General features: G+C 44.7%; 2 protein-coding genes and 5 non-coding genes across 7 annotated transcripts; 3 read left to right on the plus strand and 4 right to left on the minus strand.

The window, feature by feature from the left end:
* The first annotated feature begins 2,530 nt into the window (after nt 1-2,530).
* On the plus strand, nt 2,531-12,775 carry Fcgr3a (Fc fragment of IgG receptor IIIa). The gene is made up of 5 exons (XM_032915154.1): nt 2,531-2,624; nt 3,138-3,158; nt 3,506-3,760; nt 8,869-9,123; nt 12,193-12,775. Exons 1-5 carry the CDS (start codon nt 2,585-2,587, stop codon nt 12,369-12,371), a joined length of 750 nt encoding a protein of 249 aa, XP_032771045.1. The 5' UTR covers nt 2,531-2,584; the 3' UTR covers nt 12,372-12,775.
* A 4,048-nt stretch (nt 12,776-16,823) lies between these two features.
* Trnan-guu lies at nt 16,824-16,897 on the minus strand. The gene has a single exon. It is a non-coding gene; the product is annotated as a tRNA-Asn (tRNA).
* Nucleotides 16,898-19,347: 2,450 nt separating this feature from the next.
* Nucleotides 19,348-19,419, minus strand: Trnad-guc. The gene has a single exon. It is a non-coding gene; the product is annotated as a tRNA-Asp (tRNA).
* Nucleotides 19,420-20,286: 867 nt separating this feature from the next.
* Trnag-ucc lies at nt 20,287-20,358 on the minus strand. Its single transcript has one exon. It is a non-coding gene; the product is annotated as a tRNA-Gly (tRNA).
* Nucleotides 20,359-20,883: 525 nt separating this feature from the next.
* On the plus strand, nt 20,884-20,966 carry Trnal-cag. The gene has a single exon. It is a non-coding gene; the product is annotated as a tRNA-Leu (tRNA).
* A 2,278-nt stretch (nt 20,967-23,244) lies between these two features.
* On the minus strand, nt 23,245-25,209 carry Hspa6 (heat shock protein family A (Hsp70) member 6). The gene is given in 8 exon segments (XM_032914669.1): nt 23,245-23,369; nt 23,372-23,660; nt 23,662-24,214; nt 24,216-24,319; nt 24,322-24,483; nt 24,485-24,571; nt 24,573-24,717; nt 24,719-25,209. Coding segments are annotated over 8 exon segments (1,713 nt in total). The 5' UTR covers nt 24,967-25,209.
* A 281-nt stretch (nt 25,210-25,490) lies between these two features.
* On the plus strand, nt 25,491-25,561 carry Trnag-gcc. The gene has a single exon. It is a non-coding gene; the product is annotated as a tRNA-Gly (tRNA).
* Nucleotides 25,562-27,782: the final 2,221 nt, after the last annotated feature.

Raw genomic sequence — 27,782 nt, forward strand, 5'->3', positions numbered from 1 at the left:
ACAACTCAGTTATAATATTTATAAGCTGCAGGTTGGGGATTTAGCTCAGCGGTAAAGCGCTTGCCTAGCAAGCGCAAGGCCCTGGGTTCGGTCCCCAGCTCCGAAAAAAAGAAAAAAATATTTATAAGCTGCGTGCCTAGATTGGGCAGATATACCATTACACTGCTCTACTCCCAGCTATGAGATCCCTTTCTCTTTTACTATGCACTTCCTTCTCTCTTTCCTATCTAGCCTGTACTCATGCTACCAACAGCATTTTCCTCCATTGAGGACATGGAGAAAAGATGAGTCAGAGGCAAAAGTGAAACTTGGAAGGAGGAAAGCTGAAGTGAATCCTTGTGCTGCAAGTTAATCAGCAGAAAGCCACCAGGAAATCTAAATACAGAAAGTGCCTGGGAACACACAGCCTTTACTTTAGAAGCTGCTCACCGGCCTATAGGCCCCTTATTTTCTGCTTTAGGTTTTCTAGATAAGCCTCAAAGCACTGTTGCAATGAGCTTTAAGGTTGGGGTTCTCAGCTGTATTTGACACAATGTGACAGGTTCCGGATTCTCAGCCGTATTTAACACAATGTGACTCTATTGAGCAACATCAGAATGGCTGTCTGGATCCTGCCCATTGTCCACCTTCATCAGACATCTAAACCAGAGGCCAGTTAGGGAGGGGCTGCTGCAAGAACTCCAGGAGGGTGGGATGGCAAGGGGCAACAGTCAACTAGCTCTACAGACAAGCAAAGCAAGAGCAAAACCTGAGAGATGGTTTTTGTGGGATTCTGGAGTAGAGAGGACATCAGCCCAGGGCAGTGGTCAGCAGGGCCCTACGGCCTCTCCTTTTCCACTCAACCCTTGCAAAGCTTCATTTTTCCCTACCTTATATTTCTCCCTCCCCAAATCAGCCCTACCAAACAGAGTCATCTGACTTCTTTTGTCTATGAGTTGAGCTGATATGACTGCTAAACACTTAGCTTTGTTAAGGGGGAGGTTGAACACTGTGTGAATATGCTGGGGAAGAGGTGGGAATAAGATGTTAACCAATCTTACCACATCCTGTTACACCGCCCTCCATGTTTTCTGTTGAGGAGCCCTGTACTCGGGCCGTTCAACTCATAGACCAGCCCCAGCCCAGAGAATCATTAGAGCTAGGGCTACCCTGATCTGCTGTGGTGAGCACAGAGCCAGCCACACTGGGGTGAAGATAGAGCTCCTATCCCAGCTTTCTGTTTGTCGGTTGCCTTGGGGTGAGCGGCCTCCTCTGCTATGCTATCCTGCCACCAGGATGTCCTGCCTTGTCACAGATCTGACACAGGGAGCCCAATGGCTATGAAATCGAGCCTCTCTGTCTGAAGCTCAACAGAGAAAGGAAATCCATTAAAAAATGGTGTCAAAAAGATGGTGACATCAAATAGGGGTTCCTCTACTTCCTTCCGGTGCCCCTCTGGACCTCGAGCCGTGACAACAGCAGTGGTATTTGGGGCTTAGCACCCAGAGCTGCTGTTTCATGTAGAAACCAGCTACCAAGTTCCCACAGCTTGAATTAGGTTTTTTTTTCCCATAAAAGAAGTTAATGTATTTGGCATGGTGGCTGAGTCCTTTATATAATCAGTAGACTCATACGAAAGAGGAAAAAATGTTTAAGGAGTTCTTGTCTTCACCTGGCACTCCCATTTCTCTGTGATTATCTCTGCCTCCCTTTAGTCTCTTCTCTTTCCAGAGCATTCCTCAACTCCTGTGTGGGCTTCTCTTAACAAGCAAATTTAGGGGAATTTAGCTATCAAATGTATACTAAGAAGTTGGTAACGTCTTATGTATCCCAGATTTTTTTAAGAAAAAAATTTTTTCAAGACATTTGAAAGAAAATTTCAATACTGTTGACACAGTATTAAAAAGAGCTATGAGTAGATTGAAAAGTTTACATTGGGCTGGAGAGATGACTCAGTGGTTAAGAGCACCAACTGCTCTCCCAGAGTTCAATTCCCAGCAACCACATGGTGGCTCCCAACCATCTGTAATGGGACCGATGCCCTCTTCTGGTGCGTGTGAAGACAGCAGCAGTATTCTCACATACATAAAAGAAAAAAATAATTATTTTTAAAAAGTAAAGTTTAAGTTACTATTTTATATATGTGGTCAGACCCTTGCCTGCATGCGGATGGGTCTGGGCCAGGTGATAAATTCTGAGATAGAACCAAGGGAGCCCCTAGGGCATGGCTCTTGCTGTGAAGGCCATCAAAAGGTCATGTTGCCCCATTCTTGGCCCTGGGAGCTTTGAGTCTACTGACAGTACCCTCTGATAGACTCTCTGTGTGTCCCCATGGTGCTCAGCTCTGATCTACATAAAACAAGTGGTTGGTTCCATCCCCCTTGGTAAGCTCTCCAGTTGCTCTCCCTCCTGTCCCTGCCCTGTCACAGGGCTCACCCATCAGAGTCCACAGTCAGGAGTCAGATGGTGTTTCTGGAAAAGGAAACTAGTGAGGTGGACTGGGGGGTTGGGGAAAAAGCTATTTACTTCCTCTCTTCTAGCCAAGTAGGGCCCTTAAGAGTTTCGGATATCTGTGGTGACATTTTCTGTCTGCTGCTGCAGCAGCATGTGGCACCTACTACTACCAACGGCACTGCTACTTACGGGTAAGTGGGGCTCAGTGGAGAGGAAGGCAAAAACTTATGAGGACCTACGTTCAGCAGAGACCACCTGAGTTTCGGGTCAGGCATAGAACCCCCGAAGTGGGCCTGGATTTAACTCCTAAGACAGACTCTTAGAGATCAGCAGCAGGTTGGCTCTGATTTGTGCTTCGTTAGGAGGGGACTATGCGTTAACCCGTCTGGGTGGGTGTCCATTTCCCTACGTGTAACTTGAAGAGGCAAGAACTAGGTGGTCCTAAGGTTTGTGCCTTCCGACATCCTGGCATCTCTTTCCAGGAAAGGTGGTTCCTGCGGCTTGATTTAGGGAAATGCAATCGTTACTTTTAACCTGACAGTTTGAATAGGGAACAAGGAGAAAGGAAACAATGTCACAAACTAGGATCTGAGTTTCCTGCAGCATAGGTGCAGGCCTTAGAGAGGAGAAGGAACCGGCAAGAGGAATGATGGGAGGGACTCTCGCTGCCCAGCATCTGAGTCATGCCTTTCTTTTTCTTGCAGTTTCCTCTGGCGTTGGAGCTGGTGAGTTTGCCCCAGAGTTTTCGAATGATAAAGGGAGATACACACAAAGGCCCCAGGAAGTTGGGAAAGGACTATTGTATGGGATCTAGTAGGGAGGTGGGGTCTGCAAGCTAAGAGCAATACCCTATCACAGTCTGGATCGGCCCTAATACCTCTGGTTAATTTTTCTCAGGCTACAGAGAAGGTCAAAATTGGGGCCAAGCATCCCTGCCTAGATACCCTAAGAAAGAGTCATAGATGGACTGGGAGGGCTGTGGGTTTATTCCCTCTGCCTGTATTACCCAGGGAGTGCCAGGGTAGGGCCCACTCCTGTGTCTTCACTCTAAATTCTCTTGACTCCTCATCAGGTCTCCAAAAGGCTGTGGTGATCCTAGACCCTGAATGGGTCAGGGTTCTCGAGGAAGACTGTGTGATCCTCAGGTGCCAGGGCACCTTCTCTCCCGAGGACAGTTCTACCAAATGGTTCCATAACAAAAGCCTCATCTCGCACCAGGACGCCAACTATGTCATCCAAAGTGCCAGAGTTAAGGACAGTGGAATGTACAGATGCCAGACAGCCTTCTCCGCGCTCAGTGACCCGGTGCAGCTAGACGTCCATGCAGGTGAGTTGAAGGGAAGGAGGGGGCCTGAATTACTTGGGAAAACCCAGTATGGTTTGGGTTAATAGTGGTAGGGTGATATGCCGTCCATCGGAAGGGAGTAGAACTGTAGTTTTGGCTGTAAGTATGCACAGCATCGAAACTCCTGCAGCGTGTAAAGGATGCTGAAATTTAACAATTCCCGGAACTGGCATTTTTCACTGAACACGTACAACACAGATACGCGCTCTGAGGTCACCGACATGCTCCGTATGATTCATTCTTTTACACTGTGTTCTTAGGATCTCAGTTTCCCTCTATATGTTATCCCTCAGATATTTCACTCAGGCTCATCTAAAAGGCCAAACAGCAGTCTTCCTCTGCTGGGGTTATCTTTTTGTGTTCCGTCTAAGGTTTTCTTTGTATTATTCAAATGTTGATTTCTGTGAGGGCAGAGAGCTGAGTGCTGCCTGGGATTTGATACTGTTATTCATAAACTTACACCCTTTGATTGGCTTAATAAAGAGCCAATGGACAATAGCTAAGCAGGAGAGGAGAGGCGGGACTTCCGGGCAGAGATAGGAACCGTGGGAAGATTCAGGCGCGGGAGATTTGCCAGCCTGACAGGTGGTGGGCAGTTGGGTAGAAGGAACTGGTGCTGGGACTGAGAAGTAGCTGGTCACGTGGCTGGGCGTAGGCCACAAATAGTTGGGGTAAATTTATATGAACTAACCAAGAACCAGGCAAGCAAAATTGCCTAGACTTTCATAAATATTAATAACTCGCTGTGTCCTTATTCGGGAGCCAGCAGACCCAAGCAGCCTGGCAATACTCAGTTTCAGATCTTTAATAACCTGGTACCACATTACTCAGTGTCTGTCTGCACTATCTTCCCATCAGTGCCGTGCTGGAACTTACTTGTTAGCATACACTTGGCCCCTTCCAATGGTGCCACGTCTAGCATGAGGGACAGACCTGTCTAAGGAGGCAAGGGGATAAGGAAAAGATAAATAAACATGGACACACAGAAAATCTTGGATCAGAGAGCGCAGTTCATTGGCAAAGCCGCTGACCCCAGGAAGTGAAGCACGTTTGTTACACACAGTTGAACAGGGAGTGAAATTATTGCACATAGCTGAACAAGGAATTGGAGTCATTACAAACAGCTAAACACAGAGATATCTATATCTGTATGTATGTATGTATGTATGTATGTATGTATGTATGTGTGTGTATGTATGTATGTGTGTATGCATGCATTATGTATTTATGTATATTATTATATATAGACTATCTAGGCAGGTTTAGCTAATCTTGGTAGGAGCAATCTCTATAGGGGACAGTCTTCAGGCCATAAACATCCAGGGGTAGAGAGATACGGTGGACGTATATTCTGCACATACGATCAGCATCCACACTTGGACCATCCCTCTAAAACTCACTCCAAAGAAGGCTTTGCCATTTCCCATGGGTCTGAGTACTTGACGTGGCAGTGTGGAGGTCTACACACTCACCCTTTACATCAGTGGCTCTCAACCTTCCTAACGCTGCGACCCTTTAATACAGGTCCCCATGTTGTGGTGACCCCCAACCATAAAATTATTTCATTGCCACTTCATAACTGTAATTTTGCTACTGTTATGAATTGTAACGATTCATAGTGCAGAACTGATATGCAGACTATCCCGTACCTACCCAAATAGGCACTTGACCCACACGCAGGTTGAGAATCACATTTATCATAGAATGGACATGTGTATGTCAATCAACGGCATTCTAGTGTGACATCGGGTAAGAGAATTAATTACCTTTTCAGGCATAGCTCTTTTCTAGCGTCCTTGGAATCATATCACATGCTGTCTCGTTCGCAGAGCGTGAGTGGGTGGGATAGGGCTGGAGGGGAAGAAGGTGAAACTCAAGGGATTCTACATCAGGGTCCCAGTGAATTGGGCTTGTCAAGCTGCGTCTCCTGGCTCCTTTGCCTCTAACTCTCCACCTAGACAGCACAGATCTCACTGTGCACAGCTACAGTATCCATTATCTTGTTGGACGAAAGGTGGCTATCTAAGAGTGAATAAAGCGGGGGAGGGGGATTACTGAACAAAAGCAATAGAAAAATCAAGTCTTAGGGCTGGGGAGGTAGCTCTGTGGATAAAGATGCTTACCGCCGAGCCTTGATAAACCTGGGTTTGGTCCCCAGAACTAAGAAGGAAGGAAGCCACACCTGTAAGTCGTCCTTTCATCTCTACAAGCATGACATAGCATGTGAGAATGTGCACACCTTATTTTTAAGATTTGTATTTACTTTACGTGTGTGAGTACACGGCAGTGCAGCTGTCTTCAGACCCACCAGAAGAGGGCATCAGATCTCATGACAGATGGCTGTGAGCCACCATGTGGTTGCTGGGACTTGAACTCTGGACCTCTTAACCACTGAGTGATCGCTCCAGCCCAACACATGCACATTTTTAAAAAACAGAAATCAAGGGACAGGCATGGTGGATTGTGCCTTTAAACCTACCACTCATGAGGCAGTGGCAGGGGGATCTCTGTGAGTTTGAGGCTACTCTGGTCTACACAGTAAATTTCAGAACAGCCAGAACTACATAGTGAGACTCTGTCTCAAATAATAATAATAATAATAATAATAATAATAATAATAAGAAGAAGAAGAAGAAGAAGAAGAAGAAGAAGAAGAAGAAGAAGAAGAAGAAGAAGAAGAAGAAGAAGAAGAAGAAGAAGAAGAAGTTAAAAAGAAAACTCAACTCTAAGGGCTGACTTTGCTCTATAAATGGGCGTTGGGTGTCTCGTTAACAAGGACTGAGCAAGGCTGCTACCGTGAGCAGTAAATTAATCAAGAATGCCCCAGATTTTCCTTTAGGGTCAGATTCACCTTTGCTTATGCTCTGTATTGACTTTGGGTAGAATTTTTTTTTACTATTATTCTAATCTCATTGGCTCTATAGTCCTTCTGTCCTAGCTCACTGTAGAACTTAACCACACCGCAATATAATATTCAGAGTATATTCCTGTGTTCTAGACGATAGGTTCTGTAAGGTTAGAGACCATACATGGTAGAAATCTGAGTATCGCCAGTGTAAAATGTCTGTCATGTGCTTGTTGAATGAGTGTATGTCTGTATACTAGTTATGTTCTTAGCAAGTCAAACAGAGCAAAGGACATTCCCCCAGCCCTGGCTATGGAACACACCTGGGACCCCAGGTCTTGGGAGGCAGAGGAGGAGGATCAAGGGCCATGAGGCCATCCTTGGCTGTGGGAAGCAAGCACAAGATAACCTTGACATCATGGGACCATGGCTTAAGAAACAAATAAATCGTACTGTTTTAATAAAAGACTATTATCCCCCAAACCATGCTCTATCCATACCAATTGCAATCTTATGCTAACACGATGTACTCCTTAGCTGAAAAAGTAAGTGACTAAATAGATGGCATTTTTGATAACCGATATAGCTTGCGTGCTTATAGTTTTTGTTTGGGGCATTGCTTTCTGGTTTTGGGTTTTTTTGTTTGTTTGTTGTTTGTTTTTTTGGTTTTTGTTTTTGTTTTTTGTTTTTAATAATAGGTACTATGTAGTTCGGAGTTGCCTGGAACTCACTATGTAGTTCAAGTTAACCTTAAATTCCTGATTTTCTTGCCTCAGCTCCTTGTATACCAACTTGGTTGATAAATGATCTCGCTCATTAAATAACGGAAATTGCCCTCTATTTGGAGATTTTTTTCCTGGTAGAGAATCTCCACCAAAATGTTCTACCAACTTTGTTTAGCTCTGAGCACAAAATTTAAAACCCACAGTATATTTTTTTTTTTTGTTCTTACTATGGATGTTACTTGGGTTATAGTTCAAAATGAACAAGAAAAGAATATTTTAATAACCTCTGCTCCTGACTGGGAAAACTCCCATTAATCTTCACACACACACACACACACACACACACACACACACACACACACACACACCTTCCTTTTTTCCGTGCTTTTAACATGATCCCATTCATATTGTCACCTGCTATCAATATTTATCTGACGTGTATTTCTCCAGTTCCGTCCCACCTTGACTTCACCCTGTGTGAAATCTGATCACCTGAGATCATAGTGAGAATGGTACCTGGCCATCCTTTCTCTCTTGAAAGCCTTGCTTAGTCATGGTCTAACTGAGGCCTAACGACATTTCAGAACCAGAGATCGCTTGACAGCTGACATTCACCTGGCCCTTCTCTCCCCCCACTTCCTGCTTCCTCCACTTCCCTCCTTTCCTACTGAGGCCTCCTACGCCTTTGCTGCTGCAACCCCTCCTAGGAACGCTCGGTCTCCTGTAGGGACTCTCAATATCCCTGTGTCTCTTCAAATCTAATTTTTTTTAATGTAGAAAGTCTTTTTTTTTGGTTTGGATTTTGGTTTAGTTTTTTAGAGACAGGGTTTCTCTGTATAGCCCTGACTGTCCTGGATTTCACTCTGTTGACCAGGCTGGCCTCAAACGCAGAGTTTTCTGCCTGCTTCTGTCTCCCAAGCAAGGGGATTAAAGGCATACACTACACAACTTGACTTAGAAAACCATTTTTAAATGTAATTGGTTTAGAAATACTCTTAATCCTTGTTACCTGCCAAATGTAAGCCCAGCACATAGGGATTCTGAAGATATCCTCAACTTTGCTTCTCTTCTCCCTCATTTGTGGCTCTTCATTCTCTCTCTCTCTCTCTCTCTCTCTCTCTCTCTCTCTCTCTCTCTCTTTCCATCCCTGACTGTTTGTCTCTGTGGCTCTGTGTCTCTGTCTTTCTCTATCTGTCTCTCTGTTTCTCTCTCTGTCTCTCTCTGTCTCTCTCTCTCTCTGTCTCTATCTCTTTCTGTCTCTGTCTCTCTCTCTCTCTCTCTCTCTCTCTCTCTCTCTGCCTCTCTCTCTCTCTCTCTCTCTCTCTCTCTCTCTCTCTCTGTGTGTGTGTGTGTGTGTGTGTGTGTGTGTGTAACCTTTTCTTGGTGTGATCTGAGGAGCTGTGTAGGAAAATTCTCCGTCTGGATTCCCGTTGCATCTAGGATGGAATGATAACCTTACCCTGCAGTAGAGACCCACATTCAGAATTCACCCTCCTGACTGTGACCTCTCTGTCTTTTAGACTGGCTATTGCTTCAGACCACTAAGCGGCTGTTCCAGGAGGGGGACCCCATTCGTCTGAGATGCCATAGCTGGCGAAACACGCCTGTATTTAAGGTTACCTATTTACAGAATGGCAAAGGCAAGAAGTATTTCCATAGGAATTCTGAACTCAATATTTCAAAAGCTACGCACGCCGACAGTGGTTCCTACTTCTGCAGAGGGATCATTGGACGCAACAACAAATCTTCAGCATCCTTGCAGATAAGCATAGGAGGTGAGAGGTCTTCAGGTCCTTTTACAATGTGCTAGGGTTTCATATTACTGTTATCATCATCATCATCATTATTACATTTTTTTATTGTGTGCATGTGCATGTGTTTGTGTATCCATGTGCATGGGCCACCGTGAGCTCGTGAAGGTCAGAAGACTTTGAGAAGTCAGTTCTCTCCTTCCAGCATCTGAATCCTGGGGATTGAACTAACTGAGGTGGTTGGGATTGGCAGCAAGAACCTTTGCTGGTCTTTTTCAATTTTTTAAATCTTAATCTGGCACAGATGTGGACCCTCAAAGGGTGTTTTCATTACTTTTTATATTGCTATGAAGAGACACCAGACCTAAAGCAACTTATAGAAAGAAAGCATTTTATTGGAGGTTTGCTTGTAGTTTCAGAGAGTGAGTCCATGACCATCATGGTGGGGGAACGTGGCAGCAGGTAGGCATGGCACTAGTGATGAGGGTGAGAGCTTACACCTTCTCCACAAGCTCTGTTTCATGTAGCAGGAAGAGAGAATGAAAGACTGGGCCTGGTTTGGGCTTTTGAAGCTCACCCCAGTGATATACCTCCTCCAACAAGACCACACCCACTAATCCTTCCCGAACAGTTCTACCACCTAGGGAAGAACAACTAGGCTCATTCAAATATATGAGCCTTGGGGGCCATTCCCATTCAAACCACCACAAAAACTTAGGAGAAAAGACAAGTTGATGAAGTAAACAAGTCAATTGTAAACAATTAGAGAATCTAAATAAAAGACACATGAGAGTTCTTTATGGTATTCAGGTACATTTAGTCATAGTTTAAAACTATATCAAAATTAAAAGTTAGGGGGCTGGAGAGATGATTCGGCCATTAAGAGCACTAGCTGCTCTTGTAGAGGACCTGAGTTCAATTCCAAGCACCCATATGGTGACTCATAGCCATCTATAACTCCAGTCCCATGGAATCTGATGCCTCTTCTCACCTGCCAGGGAACTACATGAATGTGGTGCACATACACATGCCCAGGCATAGACTAAATACATACATACATACATACATACATACATACATACATACATACATACATATTTTAAAGTAAAAATTAAAGCTGGGCTAAGCTTGGTGGCACATGCCTTTAATCCCAGTACTCTGAGGCAGAGGCAGGTGGATCTCTGTAAGCTGAAGGCCTGACAGGTCTATATAAGTGAGTTTCAGACCAGCCAGGGACACATATAAGACCCTGTCTCAAACAAACAAACAAACAAACAAACAAACAAACAAACAAATGTGACTAGGGCTGGGAAGTCAGCTCAGTAAATCTTCAAGTGCTTGCCTCACAAGAATGAGGACCTGAGCCAAAGCCCCAGAGCCACATAGCATGCCACTTTTGGTGGCACATTAATAATTCCAGGACTGGGAAGGTAGAGACAAGGGAACCTGGGGCACTCCTATTTAACCTAAGTGGTGAACTCCAGGCCAATGAGAGACCCTGTCTGTATTAGTATGTTTTCTGTTGTGTTCAATGCCATGACCAAAAACAGGAGGAAAGAGTTTATCTCAGCTTATCCTTCAAGGGCATATAGTCCACCACTGAGAAAAGGCAAGCAGGAACTGAAGCAGGAACTGTGGGAGGACACTGCTCCCTGCCTTGCTGTCTGGTTCATGCTCAGCTAGTTTACTATGCTCAGCTATGTAGCTTACCTGCCTAGGAATGGTGTTGCCCACAGTGGGCTGGCCATCCCACAGCAACCGTCCCAGTTCCCCACAGACACGCTGACTTGGGCAATGACTCAACTGAGGTTGCCTCTTCCCTGGTGACCCTAGGTTGTGTTATATTGACAGTGAAATCTAACCAAAACATTGTCTAGAGGAAGTGAATGGCATTTCTTTTTTCCTTTATTTTTCTTTTTTGGTTCTTTTTTTCGGAGCTGGGGACCGAACCCAGGGCCTTGCGCTTCCTAGGCAAGTGCTGTACTACTGAGCTAAATCCCCGTGAATGGCATTTCTGAGGATGACACCCAAGGTTGTCCTCTGATCTCCATATGCAAGCACACACAAACACACACACACATATAAACACACACACACACACACTCACTCACTTATACCCATACATAGATACACAAATGCACTCATATACACACAGTGCACAAGCACACAAGCACACACACATATATACCACATATATACAATTTTTAATTGAAAAGTATTAAGCCCAGGACTGGAGAGATGGCTCAGTGGTTAACAGCACTTGGTGCTCTTCCAGAGGACCTGGGTTTGGTTCCCAGTACCCACATAGTGGCTCACAATTTTAACTCCAGTTCCTGGGAATCTGGCACCCTTTTCTGGCCTCTGTGGGCACCAGATATGAACCTAGCACACCAACATAATGCCGGTAAAATGCCCATATGCATAAAATTAAAATAAAAAATGGTTTAAAGAATTAAGCTGGGCTGAAGCATCGCTTCTTAGGAGGGCAGCTGCATGCTTACTGCTGCTTCACAGTTGGTCCTGGAAGACCCCAGGCTTCCCCTTTCCCCTGAGATAGTCTACGTCTTTAATAGCATCAATCAGGAGGCAGAGAGGCAGGTGGATCTCTGAGTTTGAGGACAGCCTGGTTTACATAGGAAGTTCCAGACCAGCTAGGACTACATAATGAGACCCCTGTTTTAAAAAAAAAAGAGAGTGAGAGAGAGAGAGAGAGAGAGAGAGAGAGAGAGAGAGAGAGAGAGAGAGAGAGAGAAACTACAATGTACAAATTTGTCCACTTTCTGGACAGTAATAAGGCAACCTCACAATTGTCATGTGACTCCTGTGGACAACTTACCTTGCCAGACGCTCTCTGTGGCATCCCCACCAAACAAGCAGAAGCCGTGACTGAGCTGCTGAGGTCCTCTCAGGTTGCACTGAGATGGAAAAGTCAGTGAGAGAAGGAACAAAGAACTCACCCAGGTTCTCCCATCTATCCTCTCAGACCTGGTTCCCAGCGGGTGTCAGGAGCAGTCTGGTGGTGTAGACCTCACTGTTTCTTCCAAAACCCCGGCCTTAATGACAGCCATCTTTCTCCTCTCTCTGTTCTCCTAGATCCGACGTCTCCCTCCAGCTTTCTACCGTGGCATCAAATCACGTTCTGCCTGCTGATAGCACTCTTGTTTGCAATAGACACAGTGCTGTATTTCTCGGTGCAGAGGAGTCTTCAAAGTTCCGTGGCGGTCTATGAGGAACCCAAGCTTCACTGGAGCAAGGACCCTCAGGACAAGTGAGCCCTCGTCTCATGGGATGAGGAGAGCAATAGCGTAGAATCTATTAGCTTCCCTGTGGACTTGCGACCTCACCATCTGCATCCGCACCAAGTTTGAGTGGCAGGAATAATACAGAGGCCCCTCCCCTAACTTTTTTTTTTTTTTGGTGTTGTATGTTTGTTGTTTGTTTGTCTCTCTCCAATGGACAATCTCAGGGGAAAGAGAAAGCCTGGGGTCTTCCAGGACCAACAGCGAAGCAGCGATGAGCACACAGCTGCCCTCCCAAGAAGCGATGCTTCAGAATTTTACTCTGTCTCTGCCCCAAACATTTTGTTGTCAGAGCAAAGCAGCAGCACCGGCGTTGGGTGATGACCCCTTTCTGTGCTTAACAATTGTTCCTAAATAAACTTCTGGAGAAAAGTGAACGGCTGCTTGAGCCAGTGGGCCAGCTTTCCGATCTTCCTCGGGCCTGGTTGCCTTCTGGGAACCCCCAGATTTCTTTCAGAGTGTGGGAAGTCCTGGGGACCTAGGCAGTGCAGCTGAACTCCTGAAGTAGACAGTCAAGAGCTGGGGAAGGGGAGGAGCAGAGCCAGTTGATAATCTGGGGGAGGGAAGTCCCTTTCTTCAGTTGAATAGCCTCTGGTAAATTGTCCTGATCTACCACTGTTCACATGCAAGTAACCTTAACTAAACTCTGTGGGAAACAAACAAGACTCTAAAGAAAGCAGGAGAGGGACTTGTTCAGGAGAGGGGCCTCAGTGGGCGTAGGAAGCTGTGAAAGAGGGTAATGGGGGGGAATGGGGGTTGCTGTCATTACAGGGCTTCTCCTGACAAGACAGCAGTGCCAATGGATAGGTAAAGGGTGCAGAGATAATCCACATTGGAGCTGGTCTCAGAGAACAGCATCTGCTTGCACGTGAGCAACCACTTGAATAGCGGAAGCCTATTGGGTGTGATTGATTAGCACCTTACCTCGCATTGGATATCGAGGGTGCATACAGCCAGGATCTCTATGCAGAAAAAGCACATTAAAGAAACCCTGAAGAGTGCAAACGATACAGCAGGCCAGCCGCTGGCTACTCATGCTACTCATAATTCAGCATTTTGACCTTTGGGGCATGGTGCACCATGCTTCTTATTTAAAAGCACAGAACACCAAGTAGTCTGGCTGTCAGTCATGCCTGCGTTTTCTCCTACAGAGAATGACCAAAATATACTGTATACATGTATGAAACTGTAAAAAGTTTTTAGGTTTACTTTCATGTGTATGGGTATTTAGCCTTCACGTATGTATGCACATCACATGTGGCCCTGGTGTTTTCAGAGGCCAGAAGAGGAAGTCAGATCCCCTTGAACAGATGGTTGTTACAGATGGTTGTTAGCCACCATGTGGTTGCTGGGAACTGAACCTAAAGCCTTTGCAAAAAATTGTTCTTAACCACTGAGCCATCTCTTCAACTCCATGTCAAATACTTTTTTTATTGTAAAGAGTAGGTGAGGGAGCTAGAGGGGTGACTCGTCGGTAAAGAACATTGGCTGTTTTGTGAAGGCTCTGGTTTCAATCCCCAGATCCCACATTTGTTTACAACCATCTAAAGCTCCAGTTCTAAGGGTTATGATACCCACTTCTGACCTCCACGGCGCCAGGCTCCAAGCACAAATGTAGTATGGATATTGTTGGAGTCCAGGAATCTCCTCACAAACCACACAGATGCTCATCTCAGTCAGACAGGGATAGTTTATTGAGCATACGCCCCAGGGCTGGTTGACCAAGGCCATGGTCCAGGTTCAGGAACTGAACCATGACCCTGAGTTAAGATCCTACAGGATTTTTAAGCCCAAAATCTACAAAAATCTGTGCCAAGTTATTACACCAATTAGGATTTAGGGACAGTGGTCTTCCTTTTTTTTTTTTTTTTAAAGATTTATCTATTTATATATAAGTACATTGTAGCTGTCTTCAGACACACCAGAAGAGGGCATCAGATCCCATTACAGATGGTCATGAGCCACCATGTGGTTGCTGGGAATTGAACTCAGGTCCTCTGGAAAAACAGTCAGTGCTCTTAACCACTGAGCCATCTCTCCAGCCCGACAGTGGTCTTCCTTAGGAACATGTCTTTGTTGTACACTTATCCTGCTCCCATTGGTTAGGGTACTCAGCTGTGGCAGGGGACTTGCCTTGTCTAACATTCATGTCTTAACTTGCCAACCAGGATGTCAGTTACCCACATACATGTCTCATTCTACCAAACCGGATGTCAGTGTCCAGGGAGGTCTTGGGAACTTAAACTTTACTAGACCACTACTCAAAATGGAAGTCTTACTCCAAATAGTTTCTTATATTGGTGCAGGTGTCTCTTTGTGTTTCGATCCATCTCACAGATAGCTTATAAACCCAAATACCATAAAAACGTATACATAGCAGAAAGTGCTGCTGGGTGGTTGATTTGGGTCCAAACTTATTGTGGGTAATGATAACAAAGCAGTTCTACTGACTTCTATCTTGATTGGCTTCCAAAGGCACAGAACATAACAGAATATGTAGTCAATTTTGGCATTAAAAAGTTTCCTAGTTGAAGTTCAGTCAAAAAAAAAAATCAAAAAAAAAAAAAAAAAAAAAGTTTCCTAGTAACAGCAGAAGCAACACAGTAACAGTCCAAAATGGCAAGCTTAGATAGGTAACTGTTACCAAGGCCCTAAGGATGTGTATACAGACAGAATACTCATATGCATAAAATACAATAAATCTAAGAAAGAAAGACCAGAGGACTCTAGGGCAGACCAGGGAGGCATCACCATCTGAGACCAGAGATAAGAATATCTTCCTAGACCAGAAGCCACAACTAAGAGAGGCTGCATCCGTGACATCAGCTTGACCTGTTCAAGGAAGTCTCCAGCAGAGCTGGGATGTCTTAATGTGTCAGCCTGGGGCATTGGTCGATTCTGGGCACTGGAGTGGGGGTAGGGGTTTGAAAAGATAGAAGCGAATAACTCGTGCTGGGCTAAGTGAAGGGATACCCCTAGCTCAGGATCTGAGTTGGGGAAATGGGTTTAGAGTCCACAACAAGTGCACAGAAAGGAATGGCCAGAAGGTGAAGACACTGGTTGACGAAAGCCATCGTATTAAGAATTAGAAGAGGCACTGGGACTATAAAAATCAGCTTTTCTGTTTCTATATCCCTTCCCATAATACACCTGATTTTAGTCATAGGCCCTCTCTATTGTGCCTAGGCATAAGATGGTAAATTGCAGAGCTCCGTGAAAGGTTCCGGAGGATATTGGCATGCACCCAAAACCAATTCAAGCTCCTCATACCGATACACTGAAAATACAAGTGAATAGAAACGATTTAAAATTGATTGTTGCCAGGGGTGGGGAGACTTACATTATTATTCATAGATTGATTATGTATAGCCCAGTGTGGTTTGGGGGAGGGAGGGTTCTGGGGTTACTCCAAGCCTTGATTGGAGAGGGGTAAGTGCGCCATAATACTTACGTGTAAGAACCAGGCTGTCTAGTGCATTATACCAACACAGCAGAAGCCTGGGCATACATAACCCAAGACCAAGTTGGGGTCCCAGGGTAGTAAAATGTCTCCTGTGCTTGCCTTTCTCACCTACGGTGTGCCAGTAGGTGCCGAGAAGGTCGCGTGAACAACCCAGTCTCATCCCAAGTTGTTCTCGTCCTTTCATTCTCCGTGAGCAAAACAGGCAGGTAATGGGAGGCTGGAGAAAGGAGGTTCATTTGGGGTGAGGGCGGGAAAGGGGGAGTTTCCCAGGCCAAAAAAAAAAAAAAAAAAAAAAAGAAAGAAAGAAAGTAAGTAAGCAAGCAAGCAAGCCAAAGATTCAAAAGACAAACCATGAGTTTAGGGGGTGCAGTTCTGCCTATTGAGTCTAAAAGAACCAGTGAGAGAGAAGGGACAGTTTCGGGGACATTTATTAAAAGACATTGCTGTCCAAGCTAACGAGATGGCATCAGATAACGCCAGGTATTGAAGGAGTAGACGCTGGTTGGGTTCGGAGTTTACGGATTCTGGAGCAGCTACTGGGGCGGAGAATTAAATACCTGAGAAAGGGAACCTCTTTCGGTACCATCAGGGGATGATGAGATTAAGAAGGAAGTGGAGGCACCTCGTCCAATATGGACACAGCCAGGGAGGGATTCAGGATTCCTGATATACGAAGGAAAGCCAGGCAAAGAAAAGAAGTTGTCTTCGGATCATTATCACTGAGTGCCCAGACTCTTAAAGTATCAGCTTTCTATGTCGTTTCAGCAGTAAACTTGCAACAGTAAGAAAACAAGTCAGCTTCGGAAAACGCGGCTAGCAAAACGCTTAGGCAGAAGGGTTGAGGAGTTCTAACTACAACATTAGAAATGACACTGGGCTCCTGGCGGTCAGCTGAGGGCGATAGCCTGAATTCCTCGAGCAAATTTCAGGAATGCGAGGTTTACAACACAAAATGCTCCCACCGTCCCTGGGTGGGCTCGAACCACCAACCTTTCGGTTAACAGCCGAACGCGCTAACCGATTGCGCCACAGAGACAGGTGATGCTCAGTGGGGCTGTCAAGTCACCTTACTAAAGAATATATGGTCACCTACATCGGCCAAGGATTTCAGTTGGAATTGAAGAAATTAACCTAACCATAAATAAATATAGTAAAAAAGGGTACCATCTCCTACTTTGATAAGGAACAGGCCCCGATTCTACCCTCTGGGTCTGAGACGAGGATGATTTTTTATTTCCTTGGGAAATCCAAAATTAATGCATTCTGAGAGTTTGGGAATTAAATTGGTTTTGCTTAGAAACGTTGCAGGCGGGTCTAGTTAATTTACGTCTGCACATGTGCGTGCGTAAGTACTGAGTCATAAGCTTATTATTTTTAACGTAACAACTACGCTTCCAGGCGTGTCTGGCAAAAAGTACTAAGGGTTCTTATAACAAAACTAGTCCTACCAGCTGTCTTGAGGTATACTGGGACATGAATCACCCAGGCAAAACAGGTAGTTTTTCAATTCTTGTAACTTAACGATGTTAACAATGGCGAGTGTGTAAATAAATGTCAGAAGGCACATTCGCCTTAGTCTACTGCCTTCAATTTCAGGATCCTCATCAGGGCTGGGGACTAATGAGCCATTTTCTGTATTGCCCCTGGGAGTTTTCTGGAACCTCCACATACTAGTACCTCCATGTGTCTGTTTCTACCAATAATACACAGATTTAAGTTCAAGCACAGGTCAACATTTTCAAAGATTTCATACAAAGATACTTACGTGCAGAAATGATATGTGCATATATTTTATATTTTTGCATATATACTTTTATATATAAAACAAATAAATATATAATTTGTGTGCATATATATACATATATATATGTATATAATTTCCAACAGGAATCTGGTTCTAAGCTCTCAGCCATTGCTCCAGCGCTGCACCATCCAAGAGAAGACAGGGTGGGGGGCGGGGGAGCATTTTGTGTTGCTAAGCTAATATTCAGTAACAGTGGAAATAGAACAATTCTAAGTAAAAAGTCAAACAGGGTTTTTGGGTTGGTTTTGGTTTTTTTTTTTTTGGTTTTAACACTGGAACTCGTGAAATGTACAGCACCAAGTGAACCGAGGACACTGTGTCCTTGGGTGCTTGTGACGTCAGTATAGTTCACCACTGTAACAAATATAGCAGTCTGGTGCTAGGTGGTTCTAGGGGGGAGGCCATGCTAGTGTGTGAGCACAGGGAGGAAACAAGAGTCTCTGTCATCTTCGCTCAACTTCGCTATGAACCAGAGGCAGCTCTAAAAAGTAGCCTTAACAATAGCAAGCAATGTGTACAGTTTTATCCCAACTTTATGTTCAAAATGTGCCCCACTCATCCTCCCCCCCACCCCCAACCCCCCAAAAAAAACAAAAACAAAAACAAAGGAGCTGGAGATGTAGCTCAGCACAGAGCATTCACCTAGCATGCAGGAGACCCTGGAATAAATGCCAGAGAAATATTGAGCAAAATGTGAGCAGGTGTTTCCTGCACAATGAGGGTGGGGTGCCTTATTCATTCATTCATTCATTCATTCATTCATTCTCTATTTTTTTCTGCAAGGAAAATGTAGTACAGGAAAACAAATATCTTTTTTTACTCCAAAATGAACATACACTATGCGTGAGGTTCTTTCACACATATAATCATTTACAGTCAAAAGAACCATTCAAAACAGATAAAACACACAGAGTGAGACGGGGGTGGGGCTACCATAGAAAATAGGAAAAATCCCCCATTGGAAATAAATAAATGGTCAGCAATAAATTTGTTAAGATAATTATGGTGTAGTTATATAGCTTGACACAATGAAGTGATTAAAAGAAATGCTGAAATTGGAGCTTTGAAAGATTGAACAATTTGAGGTCAAAAACAGTACGCATCCTTCCTTGTGCAGAACTGGCTTCCCAGGACTTTGGTACTGCACAGGGTCTCAGAGATCATGGATCCAGTTTACGAATGTAGAAAACAAACTCCAGAGGAATCAAAGCAAATTCTTCCTTAGTAATTTAGAACAACCAAAAATTAAGCAAAAGTCAAACGTCCTGAACTTCAGACCAGTGCTTCTTCCGTGCTAGGTTCAGATAGGACATTTTTGTTATTCTGTGTCCCCGCCAGCAGGGATGGCTGTTTCCCAAATCTACACACTTGCAGTGTGGCAGTGGAAAAGAATTCGGACTTGAAAACTTGGTCCAGCCACTGCTACCACCTTCCTATTGTGCAGCAAAGGAGATCATCGTGATGCCCAGTGTTTTTGGACGCATGAAAGTGTTAGAAACCTCGATAAAGGTGGGGTTAAGAACCTACGCTTACTGAATGTGCTGCTGCACCTTTTGCACTAATTTGGCTAGACAGAGAGGTTCTTGAAATATAAAACCCGAGTTTTGTTTTTAAAAGTGATTATCTCTCTTTTATAGGAAGAACAATCACATAGATGAGAATGTGAGCAAAAAGTTACGAGTCTCCCCGTCGGGGAATCGAACCCCGGTCTCCCGCGTGACAGGCGGGGATACTCACCACTATACTAACGAGGACAACCGTAATGACTGGTCTGAAATAGCTGCTCAAGAAAGATATGTGTAAGCTATTCCTTTCCCTCACAAGTTAGCAAAATTTTTGTCTTCATCATCTAGATCGACACACTAAAGATAAAGGTAATGGAAAATTGTATCTATCTGTCAATTTTCTAACGCTTTAAGCAGTATGAAGAAACAGGTTTCTGGTTAAAATCAGTGGATCACAAAGCAAACCAAGAAAACACGAAAGTGGAAAAGAGATTGAAGACAGAAGGGAGGAATCACGGGAGTGGGAAGGAAATAAAGAGCGCTCGAGGTGTACATAAACAAATCCTTTATATATAGGTGTGAAATTATCAAAGGACAAATTTAATCAATAACAAAGAGATATGATAAGTTTAATAACTCCTATTTAGCTTAATACAGCCAAAATATTATATAACATGTAATTAATATAAAAAATTATTAACTAGATTATTTATCTTAGTCTTCAAAGTCTATAATGTATTTTACATTCAAAATTTAATAGGAAGAACAAGTTGTAGATTTCATAAAGATACACATATGATTCTTTCCTGCTTAAAATTCTTCAGTAGCTGAAATAGGTAGCCATTTACATTTTTACACTTAGTTAATGACTCCATTCATATTGATTTCAATTAATTCAATAAAATAAAATTTGAAAATGCAATTTTTACACGTGCCGGTCAGTTTCAGGCGTTTAATAACTGGTGGTTATAGTATGAACGTCTTAGATACGGAGTATTGTTTGTGCATGGCTAAGATTCTGACAGAGCATCCCAAAACAGAAGAGATGAAATGAAAATACCTTTAGAATCTAATACGAGGAAAACGTCGGGTTGGTTTTGTCCAAAACACACAGTCTGCGTTGGCCGGGAATCGAACCCGGGTCAACTGCTTGGAAGGCAGCTATGCTCACCACTATACCACCAACGCAGCACGACACCCCCTTTCCTTTCACTTCTTTAATAGAGGGAAGAAATTTACTGTTTTGTATTTGTTTTCTGTACATTTAAAAGGGGGCCCCGTGAGAATCCGGCGTCAGCCCGGGAGGAAACATTTCCTCCGCTTCTCACCCTGTTCACTCCCTGACGTTCTCAAATCCAGGATCCGCAAACGCACAGCGCCTGCAGGCAGCTCCCAAAGTCCACCGGTCCCCAGTTCGGTAAGACGACTTAGGACGACTGGTGAGGAAGAGAATTGGCCGGTAATAGATCCTCTGCGGCCTGACACGGACCCTCGGAAAGGAAACCGAAAGGGTCCCAGAATAGATGGATGATGAAAAGTTTAAGTGATGCGGAAGTAAATGATAACAAAAATTTGTCGGCTACTTTCACTTCTATTGCTTTGCAAAGTGTTCTTGACGAATTCGCTTTTCTTTTTATTTGGAGAAATCTCAGTTGGTGGCGTCGTCGGTATTAAAGCCCTTATAGAGGAATATGAAAGCTTAACTTCCCGTGTGTCAGGATGGCCGAGCGGTCTAAGGCGCTGCGTTCAGGTCGCAGTCTCCCCTGGAGGCGTGGGTTCGAATCCCACTTCTGACAAATACTTTTCTATTTTCCTACCATTACTGAACACTGGTATTTATGCTATCTTTTGGAAAAAAAAATTTTTTTTTTAAAAAATCTCAACTCGGGATCCCTTAATTTCTTACAATTTTCCTAACAATGCTCAAGCAAGGCTAGCAAACTTTTGTAAGCATGACGTTCTCTACCACCTTGTCTAATCCCACCACAAATTCTAATTAAGTGGATTTGCTATTTACGTGAATGTACTATTTCCTATACCAGAACCAAGAAAGTAAACTCTTCATGACATCCTTTTTCTAGAAGAACACAAAAGAGACACTTTCTGTTTTAAGAGAAGCTTGGTGCAGGGGGAAATTGTCTTTTTGACACGAGGGAAAGCTGTTAAGTTGACCGTGACTGTGAGGATGGAAAGGGCTTTAGATCGGTTAATTAAAGTTTGCAAGACTCAGCCCTATTTCCTGTCATTGACCAACCAGACTCTTGGAAAGCATTTGCTCTTTCTGAGTCTTAATATCTTCCTAGTAAATGTATACAAGAAGTGATGGAGTATCCTGCTCATTAGAAACTCAGAATTAGGGTTCTGTCTCAGGCCTGCTTCCTTACCTCTTACCGGATACCCAGGTATGTGGAGTGTGTATTAAAATTTCATTTTAGTACTATCCTATCCTCTTCACAGGATGATTCTGATGTGCTCTTTCTCTGGCTTCTCCAGAGCCCACCTTTTACTCTGTGTCGTTTAAGCATTTAAAACATGCCAGGCACTACACTTAAGAAGAAGGATACAAAACCATGGTGCATTCTTAGGAGATGCTCTAATGAAGGCCGTTGCTTGCTTGCTTTTTAATTTTGTGCATGAGTTATTTTGCCTTCATGTATGCATGTGGACCATATGTGTGTGTGGTCCCTGTAGAGGCCAGAGAAAGGCCTCAGATCTCCTGGACTTGGAGTGATAGACAGCTGTTAAAGTTGTCATGTGGGTGCTGGGATCCAAATCTGGGTCCTATGCATGAACAGCAAGTGCTCTTAACCACTGAGCCATCTCTCCAGCCCATTACTTAATATAAAAATAAAAACTTTTAAAAAATTACTTTTAGGGGCTGGAAAGATTGTGCAGTTAAGAGTGAATGCTCTGGTGTTGTAGAGGACCCGAGTTTGGGTCTCAGCACCCACATCAGGTGACTCACAATTCCGGGAGCCTGTAACCCCACTTCCAAGGGGATCCCATTCCTCTGGCCTCCAAGGGTACTGACACTCATATGCACATACCCCTGTCTCCTCCACACACAGTTAAAAATAATGCAAGTGAATCTTTGAAAAATACAAACTAGGGACTCAGTGGTTGAGAACAAGGACTGCTCTTCCAGAGGACCCAGGTTCAGTTCCCAGCACCCACATGGCAGCCCGCAACTGTCTGTGACAATATCTGACACCCTCACACAGACACACACGCAGATAAAACACCGATGCAAAATAAAATAAATAATTAAGAAAACCGATTAATTAAAAAAAAGATGTATTTATTATGTGGACTTGTTAGTAAGAACAAAGTGGGGACTTTAAAGTTTCATCTAGATCACAATTGTGTTACAGGTAACAGCAACTACAAAAACATGAGATACAGGCCTGAAGGCAGTGTCAGGGTGTGCTGCAAATGCTCAAGACAGACAGCTTTTGCTTTTTCTTTCTGAATGAGAAGTGGATTTGTTTTGCTTGCCTGCCTGCCTGCCTACCTACTACTGCCTGCCTGCCTGCCTGCCTGCTTGCTTGTTTGTCAAGACAGGGGCCCTCTGCATAGCCCCGATGTCCTGGAACTGGCTCTGTAAACTAGGCTGTCCTCAGTCTCAGAGATCCTCCTACCTTAGCCTCCTGAGAGCATGAATTAAAGGAATCCACCATCAGCAAGAAGTGGACTTAAAAAAAAATTAAATAACACAGACGTCAATTATAAAGCATAATGAGGGGCTGGGGATTTAGCTCAGTGGTAGAGCGCTTATCTAGGAAGCGCAAGGCCCTGGGTTCGGTCCCCAGCTCCGGAAAAAAAAAGAACCAAAAAAAAAAATAAATAAATAAATAAAGCATAATGAGAAAAAAATACCCCAGCTTCTACCCCCACTCACCTCTGAAGTTATAAGGTGGGATTACAAAAGAGTCTAGGAGGCCCATAAATCCAGCCCTTGTGACATAGATGACTCGTCATGACTGGCCAGGCCTCTCCTGACAAGCTTGTGCCCCACAACTGCTGCCTAGGAACACTGCGCCCCACCCCCACCCCCAACCACCCTCACAACCTGGGCTAAAACTCAGAGAAGATGGGGCAGGAGATTTGTGTCAGCCCGCTCCTCTGATGTTCACACTCCTGGTCTGCTAACTGGCTGTGTTCTAACCAGGCCAGGATTTCCTGACATCTTTTCCCTAAGGTGATCTCCCTGTGAGGAAAACATGGGCTTTCAAGGAGTTTTCGGCAGCCACTCGGTCCACCTAGACCTCACCCCTGGCCTTGTACTGTTCAGCCTCTTGAATCATCCTCTCCATCCGGTCAGTGCTGAGCTGGCCTTTGTCATTGGTGATGGTATTCTTGTTATCTGCCTCCAGTCAGTTTCAAGCTCTGACACTGGCATCTATCAAAATTACCACCCCATCCGGGGGACTGCATGTGGGGCAGCAGAGAATGTCACTGAGATTAAAGCTGCCCAGTAGGTTGTTGTCCTGTCACAGCAGCCCTCTCATGCTCACACACTTGGAACCCAGGCTGGTTGTCTGAGTATGTAGGAAAAGCTTGGGTCTGTTTGATAGGGATGGTGACATTCCAACGGATCCATGTGGCCATCACCATCTCCAGCCACGACAGGAGGAGACCCTGCACCTCCCTTACTTGTCTTCTATCAACACAGCCACCTACACAGTCAGGGTCCATGTTCTTGTTCAGCTCCTTGCCGCTGAAGAAGTCTTAGAGATGCTTCTGGACCTTACAGATACAGAAAGAACCATCCACCAGGATAACCTCATGGATTTGAGCCTTGGCCAGTTTGACAGCACTAAGGGCCTTCTCCACAGACTCCAAAGGGCTGCAGAAAAGGTCTGAGCACAGTTTCTCAAAGTGGGCACTAATAATGGGTGTGTAGACGCCCACACCTTGGAAAAAAGAGTCAACCGCCAACGTAGATCCTGAGGACAGCATGCGTTTGGCTCGCTTTCAGACAGTGCATAATCTGGTGAAGTGTCATCTTGTTTCCGTTCCATCTTTCCAACGCTTACGAAATTCTCATAAAATTGTTCCAGCATCTGGTTGGATAAGCCCCTCCACCTAGATGAGTGTCTCCAGATGTGGCCTTCACCTCGATGACGCCAGCGAGAATAGTTAGGACTGACAGACATTGAAAGTGCCTCTACTCAGATCAAAAAACAAAAGAACAAACAAACAAACAAATCTGAACGCGTTGCTCTCTCCAGCACACCGTTAATCCAGCTCATAGGCGATGGTGGCTGTAGTAGTCTCTTTAATGATCCTAAGCACGTTGAGTTTCGTGGCTCCTCACCCTGTCCTTGGTCGCCTGGCACTGCAAGTCGCTGAAGTAGGCAGGCACCACTACCTCTCCTGCCGTACAACACTTGCGCTTTGGACTTACCGCCATTGCTCACCACCCGGAAGAACCAGTGTTCCTTCTCTGGCTGCACAGTCGCTTCCGTGAACTTGCAGCTTATCAGCCTTTTGGCGTCGAACACCGCGTGGAGCGCGTTCAGGACGTCGGTGAGGCCATGTAACTGTCATGGTGCATTTGCCCCGGTCATTGGCAAGGGTCTCCACCCGGCCTTGCATGCCCAGGTATGAGGACTTGGTGCCCAGATCCAGGCGGAAAGCCACTTCCCTAGGGGCAGACGTGGCTTTGGCTTCTCGCTCCCACGTTGAAAGAGGATTCGGAGCTCGAGGTGGCGGGAGCTGGAGCTGCTCAGCCCTGCTGTCCTGGTTCGGGACCATAGGGATTTTTTTTATTCGATCGTGAGGGCCCGCTTCCATCTGCCCTTGCCCACGAGAACATTCCGAGCTTTCCTCGCCCAACCGAACCCTCTAACTCTGCGCTGACTCTGGCAGAAGATTCGGACCCAGCGACCCAGAGAGGCAGAGTGCAGAGTGGCTGCGTCTGTCCCCCACTTAAACTAAGAGCTGCTGCAGAGAGTCACACAGAAAGTGCCAGCTCCTCCTGGATGATTGTAGAGGGGCAGAGTGGCGACAGACTCAAGTCAAGGTCTCAACACCGGGGACAAGTTCTTCCAGTTACTGTTCGGAGGGCAGTCCTGCGCACGCGCAACCCGAGGCCATGCACAGCTACCGCAGGAAGCCTGGCGCGTACTGTCAAGCAAACCATAGTTTCTAAGCTACAAGTGGAAATAGTTGGGGAGGGGGACTTGTTTTGAAAGAATGAGTCTTTGAAACACGAGGATCGGCTTTTCGAAACTGATGCAAAGAGAAGTTACATATGGAGTATAACCAGTAACATAGATAAACTGAAATAAGACTGTTGCAACCCTACCTTCCGCCAGGCATTGGTGGTTCAGTGGTAGAATTCTCGCCTGCCACGCGGGAGGCCCGGGTTCGATTCCCGGCCAATGCACGCTGTACCTTTTTTCAAATTGTGTGTCCTGTATATCTTTTTTATTTTTTTGGTTTTTGGTTTTTGATTTTTGGGTTTTTTTGTTCTTTTTCTTTCTCCAGCCTTCCTCTGAAACTCATGGTTCTTTCGATTTTATTTTTACTCTTTTACCGGCTAACCGCTAAGAACGTCAAACAATGGTGTGTAGAATTCGGGAACAATCTAGCGGACCAATCGGTAAGAAAGCGCGGCACATGAAAGATCCCGCATTTCACGCCTGTTTTTTGAGACTAATCCTATAAAGTTCCTCTCCCAAAGAAGCATCGTCCCCAGAACGTTTTGGAAAGACTTCGTGGAGTTTTTTGTTTGTTTGTTTGTTTGTTTTTCTTTTTGTTTTTGTTTTTTTTTGGTTTTTTGTTTGTTTGTTTGTTTGTTTTTCCTGTAACCCTGTTTTTTCTTGGGTGCAAATGACCCCGTGATTCAGATATAGTATTATCTGAATTAATTACTGTAGCACCAGCCCATTATAGGTCCCAAAGCAGTAGTTCTCGACCTTCCAATGCTGCGACCCTTTAATAGAGTTCCTCAGGTTCCAGAGACCCCCAAATCCATAAAATTATTTCTTTTCATTCTATAACTGTAATTTTGCTACCGTTTATGGAATCGAAGTTTAAATCTCTGATATGCAGGATATCTGATATGCGACCCCTATGTGAAAGGGTCCTTTGACCCCCCAAAGGGGTCATGACCGTTAATCCTTAAGGCTGAGGTGGCTTCATAAAGCAGTGAGATACATTACTTCCCATTATCTGAGGTTTTGAAAATTGAGTCTTTTATCCATGCTCCATTTTCTTAATATAGAACATCCCATTTGACTTCCCTGATGTTGAACTTATATCAAAATCCAAAAGATTATTTTTTTAAAACTCCCCAATCCTCTTGGGATACAGGCCAGCTCTCTCTGTCTCTGTCTCTCTATCTCTGTCTCTGTCTCTCTATCTCTGTCTCTGTCTCTCTATCTCTGTCTCTGTCTCTCTCATCTCTGTCTCTGTCTCTGTCTCTCTGTCTCCCCTCATCCCCTCCTCCCTGTCTAAATTTGTGTCCACATTAAAACAGTCTAGGGTATACAAATTTTCTCAGCCAGTTGAATTAAAGCAATAAAATTAGGGGCTTGATCAAGCAGTTTTCAGCAGGTAAAAGGCACAAACTGAAGCCCAGCAGGTGCCAGTCAAATGCACACAGGCAGTATCCCCAGTTAGGAAAGGAATTTACTGAGGTGAGGACACGGACGACTTCAGAGAACATAGAGAGAGATCCTCTAAAGCACAGGTGTGTGTCTGTGTGTGTGTGTGTGTGTGTGTGTGTGTGTGTGTGTGTGTGTGTATGTTGGGTTATGTAGAGGATATATGGGGGTGTTATTGTGTGTTGTGGTGTGGTGTGAAAAGTGTGTTTGTATGTGTATATGGTGTGGGATGTGGGTGTGTGTGGTGTGTGTGTGTCTGTGTGTGTGTGTGTAGTGGGATATGTGGGATGTTATGGTGTGTGTGTGTGTGTGTGTGTGTGTATATCAGGTATGTGCAATATGTTTGTGTGGTGTGGTGTGTGTGTGTGTGTGTGTGTCAGGTATGTGGGATATATGTTTGTTTGTTATGTGTGTGTGTGTGTGTGTATGTCAATTATGTGTAATATATGTTTGTATGGTATGGTGTGTGTGTGTGTGTATGTCAGGTATGTGGGATATATGTTTGTTTGGTATGTTGTGTGTGTGTGTGTGTGTGTGTGTGTGTGTGTGGTGTGTATGTGTGTGTTAGGGAGTGGGGGGAGGATGTTACAGAAGTCAGAAAGTCCAGTCTTTTCTCAAGTCTTGGGGCAGGGGCTTTAAGCCCTGGAAGAGTTTTTCCTTCCTGCTTTAGGGTTGGTCAGCTTGAAGAAATGGAGATGGTTGATTGACTCAGAACTATCAGGACTGTGTGATGTGTCTAAATAGGCCTTGGACTTGCTGAGCCAGTCCATCAGCAGGAGGCTGCTAGAGAGAAACAAAAGGGCCTACATTGGGTTTGTTTGGTTGGTTTTGGTTGGTTTGGTTGTTTGTTTTTAGTATAGAATAGAGTATATTCAGGGCACGGAGGGAGCGGGGACAGGGAGAGAGGGTAGGAGAGGAGAGCAAGAAGGCAGAGTCAAAAGCCATTGTTTTAAGCGGCCAGGCTTTTTGTCTCAAGACAGGAGGGTGAGGCAGAAGCTG

The sequence above is a fragment of the Rattus rattus genome, chromosome 10, assembly GCF_011064425.1.
Source record: "Rattus rattus isolate New Zealand chromosome 10, Rrattus_CSIRO_v1, whole genome shotgun sequence".
NCBI classification, from domain to species: Eukaryota; Metazoa; Chordata; class Mammalia; order Rodentia; family Muridae; genus Rattus; species Rattus rattus.